Source organism: Rhagoletis pomonella, unplaced genomic scaffold (genome assembly GCF_013731165.1).
Source record: "Rhagoletis pomonella isolate Grant_MI unplaced genomic scaffold, Rhpom_1.0 Rhpom_scaffold_00003, whole genome shotgun sequence".
In the NCBI taxonomy this organism is placed as follows: Eukaryota; Metazoa; Arthropoda; class Insecta; order Diptera; family Tephritidae; genus Rhagoletis; species Rhagoletis pomonella.
Window position 1 is genome coordinate 12,191,647 of NW_023458557.1, and position 4,297 is coordinate 12,195,943.

The window sequence follows — 4,297 nt, forward strand, 5'->3', positions numbered from 1 at the left end:
CCACCAGGGCATGCCCTTCAAGGAACACTTGCCGAGTATGCAAGTTGTCACACCACACCCTTTTGCATCGGACCACAGATAAAACCCCAGCGCGAATTTCCAGCGCCGTCACTATTGTGCCTCCGCGTGCCCAAAAACGCCAATGTGTCCATACGCGCATCTGCTTATGCCACCCACAGCGAACAAACACCACTGTGCCTAGAAGTCAGCGTAAAGCACTAAACCGTGATGGAAAAGAGGGCATTTTCAAACGCCAATCGAAGGCAGCACGTCCTGACCGAGGGAAAAGACGCCATTACCAACTTGACGACCTAGTGACTGTGGCGGCCACCTCGCTGCGCGACTTGCAACAGCATCTCAATCGTTTTGCACCGGTGCAAGGGGGCCGGCATGATCACGATGAGAATGGTGGCAACCTCATCACCTTCTAAAGAAGCTGAATTCATCCACACACAGTAACACCGAATTATGTATTATAAATCACCTTAATTTGTATATGTAGATGTAAATGAATATAAATGGATTTTAGAGGCGAACGGTTTCAATTTTCCAACTGCGACCGTCACGCCAATAGTATTGTATACCTCCGATATTAATATCGTGTAAATTAAACACAATTGAAGTTATATTGAACTTATACGGTGTATCTTATTTTTATTGGAAAATTCTGTAAATTAAACACAATTGAAGTTATATTGAACTTATACGGTGTATCTTATTTTTATTGGAAAATTCCCGGTAAAGAAAAAAACTCCTCACAGAATCGCAATTCTGTGCAAAAGCTTTAGAAACGTGAGTATGCTAAAAATGGTGCCAAATGGATTCGCTTAACAAATGCTATACTGTCAGGGTTGCCAGTATTTTTTTAAGCGGTATCACCAGTTTCTCAATTTAAAGTCGCCAAAATCGCCAAATTTTATTTATATTATCGTCGGATTAGTCGCCAACGAAATTCTGAGCAAAACCAAACATAAAAACTCAAATAAAATTGCAATTCAAAGACGATTTTTTTTGTAGAAGTTTATTCGCGCATAGCACAAATATTTATTATCGCAACAAAATAAAATAAAATTATTAAAAACTTGAACAAACTTTTCGAACTTCCTACTTCGGGTTACTTATTATTACCTGTTCTGTATTAATTACTAATACAAGGAAAATCAATATTAGTTACAGTTTCAAACGTATCGTCCGTTTCTCTTTGTTTAAGTTTTTCTTCCTCTGTATTTATCTTAGGATAAATTATGTCATACTTAAAATTCTTAATCATCCTGTTCGATGGATGGAATTTATTGCAACATATATTTCTTTCATAGAAATAAAGGCGCCTACGTAGCAACGAATTTAACATTTTAATTTGCAATTTACTTCGCGCTTGAGTCTTGATCACATTTAATACAGAGAATGTTCTCTCGACATGAGCGTTGCTTGTAGGAAGGCTCAATATTTTCAAAGCATAGGATGACAACTCCTTGAACACGGGCAGAACGGCAGCATTCTCATACTGATGCACTATCGGCCAAAAATCATAACTGCTCTGGTAACTGTTCATCCCATTCGGAACAGTGGTCCAGTTTACAGCGAGTAACTTATTCCACTGATTTTCAACTCGACTCAGAACTTTTTCATCTCCTATATTTAATTCAAGGAAAGGTAAATCTGTGAACTGAGGGCGATTTTGATTTAAACAAATTTTTGGCGAAAAAACTTGAATTTTCCTTAAATTCTTCAAACTTAGTGGTAAACGTTTAGCAATTTCTTTACAGAGAGTTTTGAGGTATTCGAAAGCTTTCTTTTCAAGGATAGCCGCATCACCTCTGGAAATCATAAACGATGAACTTTTCATTTTATAATAAAGGGTGCCAAAATTTGCTTCCTCAGGAAGACAGTACGCTAAATCATTATCTACATTTTTCATCAAAATATTTGTATCCCTGGTTTTGACAAACGAAGGTGTCATCACTTTTTGGCAAATAAAAAAAAACAAGTTTTCCAAATCTTCCAACGATTTACCAGCATCAGTATTATCTTTTTGAAATGACAAATTAACTTGATTGATTTCTAGAAGAACTGGTTCTAAAATAGTCAAATATAAGTAATTTGAATAGTCATTGAACATTTCTTTCAATAACCGAGCGACATAAGACTTCTCTTTTTCTACAATAAGCGAAAAATATGTTTTTAGTTCAAACCAGTTCTAATGGATTCGTTTCACTGCATGGTGCATGCTAAGCCAACGCGTAGCACAAAGTTTAACAATTTTTTTTTGCTTTTTTGATTCCACGCCATTGTTGAGGAGCTCATAAATACGCTGAAAGTTTGCATTTCGAAGAGCACTTTTTTTAAACCAATTGTAAACATTTTTACATAAGAACTCAACATGTGCTGGCAAATTGTCGGCAGCTTTTGAACTTGCATTGTCAAGTGAACGGCATACACATCGAATCAAGACTAAGGTAGGACAGTCTTTTTTCAACTTTGTATATAACGAGTTATGCTTACCGCACAAATTCGCAGCGCCGTCAGTACCTATACCGACTAAGTTGGTCAATCTCATATTAATGCTTTTAAGGAAAATTGTTGCATGGTCGTACAATTCTTCGGCAGTCGTACTATCGACAGCGACTATGGCTAAAAATGAGGTAGTGACTTCTTTGCGAGATTCGCTGTAATATTTAACGCAAATGCAAAGATATTTCATAACTGAAATATCGATCGACTCATCAACGATTAGTGAGAATGGAGAATTGCTGATGTCATCTACTAAATCTTCTAACAGAGATGGTCCTATCACATTTCTAATCAAGTTCCCACATTTAGTACGATGCATTTTCAATTTGTCAAAGTTTTTATCCAACTTCCGCAAAATATCGGTTAAATGGTCAATGCCGCGCACTGCACAGTGAACAGCAATAAATGCTGCAAGCTTAAGATCATTTATTTTACTCTGTTCAGATTCAGCGGGTGGAAATGGCAGTCGTGTTTGTCCTGGAAGTGTTTGAAACGAAATTCCTTTGTTTTGGTGTCCTTGTGTCTTTCCATATTTCTGCAAATCCTTAGAATGTGCACGCAATGTTATTTTACACCATTTGCAAAATGCTCTCTTTTTTTCTCCATCTTCTGCCTCAGTAAGCCAACCTGTTTTATAGATTTAAATTTACTTATGGGAAGTCCGGTTTCCAATTGAATTAATTACTACGTACATCGTAAATGAAATTAAAGAAATTCTAAGAATGCTTTACCTGATCTTCTACCCAATCTTCTTTTTCCCAGTTTTTATTATACTGCCGCATCAAGGACTCGACGTTTCCGCATTTTCTATTTTTGGACAGGATTCCACTTTCCATTTTTGTTCAAGTCTCATTAATTACGAAAATAATTTTATTCAATTCTAAGTTAATATCGAGCTTAGCAAAATTTTGTTGAAAAAGCTGATCTGCCAAATAGAAATTCACACATTTTATGTATACCCACGCCACAACAACTTTTAACTTTTTGATAGATTCACTGACCGTGATAGTTCGTTTTGTACGTTCCTTTGCCAGGGTTTATTTATGAGTTAAAAAGAGACAAAAATGCTTCCTAAACCAAGAGTACAAGCAATGCTTCCTTAAGGTCTAGTGCACACGTCAAATATATTGAGCTCATTTGAGTAAGGAAAAAAAAAATTAGCTGAAATTTCACGTTTTTTGTCAAGCCGCCAAAAAAGTCGCCGTAGCCGACTTCAAAAATTTGCTCGCCCTGATCTGCAAAAAATCGCCAAATTGGCGACAAGTCGCCAATACTGGCAGCACTGTATACTGTACATGATATGCAAAGACTCACAACCATTCAAAATTGTAGAGGATCAAGGATTTTTGAATCTAATAAAAATAGCAGTCCCTCTGTATAAAGTACCTTCCATAAGTACTTTTAAAAGGATGTTAGATGATAGATATACAGTAATACGTAATCAAGATTAAGGAATTAAATACTATTACCCTTACTACAGACATCTGGACGGATACTTTGAATACAAAAAGTTTTCTTGGTGTTACCATATAGATACTTTTATGAAGGAAACGATATGATATCAGCCAGCTTAGGAGTTTGTGAATTAACAGAGTCGCACACAGCTGAATATATTGCAAACATGTTGGTGGAAACGTGTGAAGAGTGCTCAATAGATATTAAAAAGGTTGTGGCCGTGGTCACTGATGGTGCGGAAAATGTTGTCAAAGCTGTTGATCTTGTATTTGGCAGAAAATGCCACATTATATGCTTTGCCCACTTGCTCAATTTAGTAGCACAGAAAGCA

General features: G+C 36.5%; 1 protein-coding gene across 1 annotated transcript in view; it reads left to right on the plus strand.

The window, feature by feature from the left end:
- The window catches only part of LOC118735031, a 6,482-nt gene extending 5,849 nt beyond the window's left edge, over positions 1–633 (plus strand). Inside the window, exon 2 of the mRNA XM_036464623.1 lies at positions 23–633. Within this exon, the coding sequence (XP_036320516.1) occupies positions 23–431 (409 nt within the window). The 3' untranslated portion in view covers positions 432–633. The remainder of the gene's footprint in view (positions 1–22) is intronic.
- Positions 634–4,297: the final 3,664 nt, after the last annotated feature.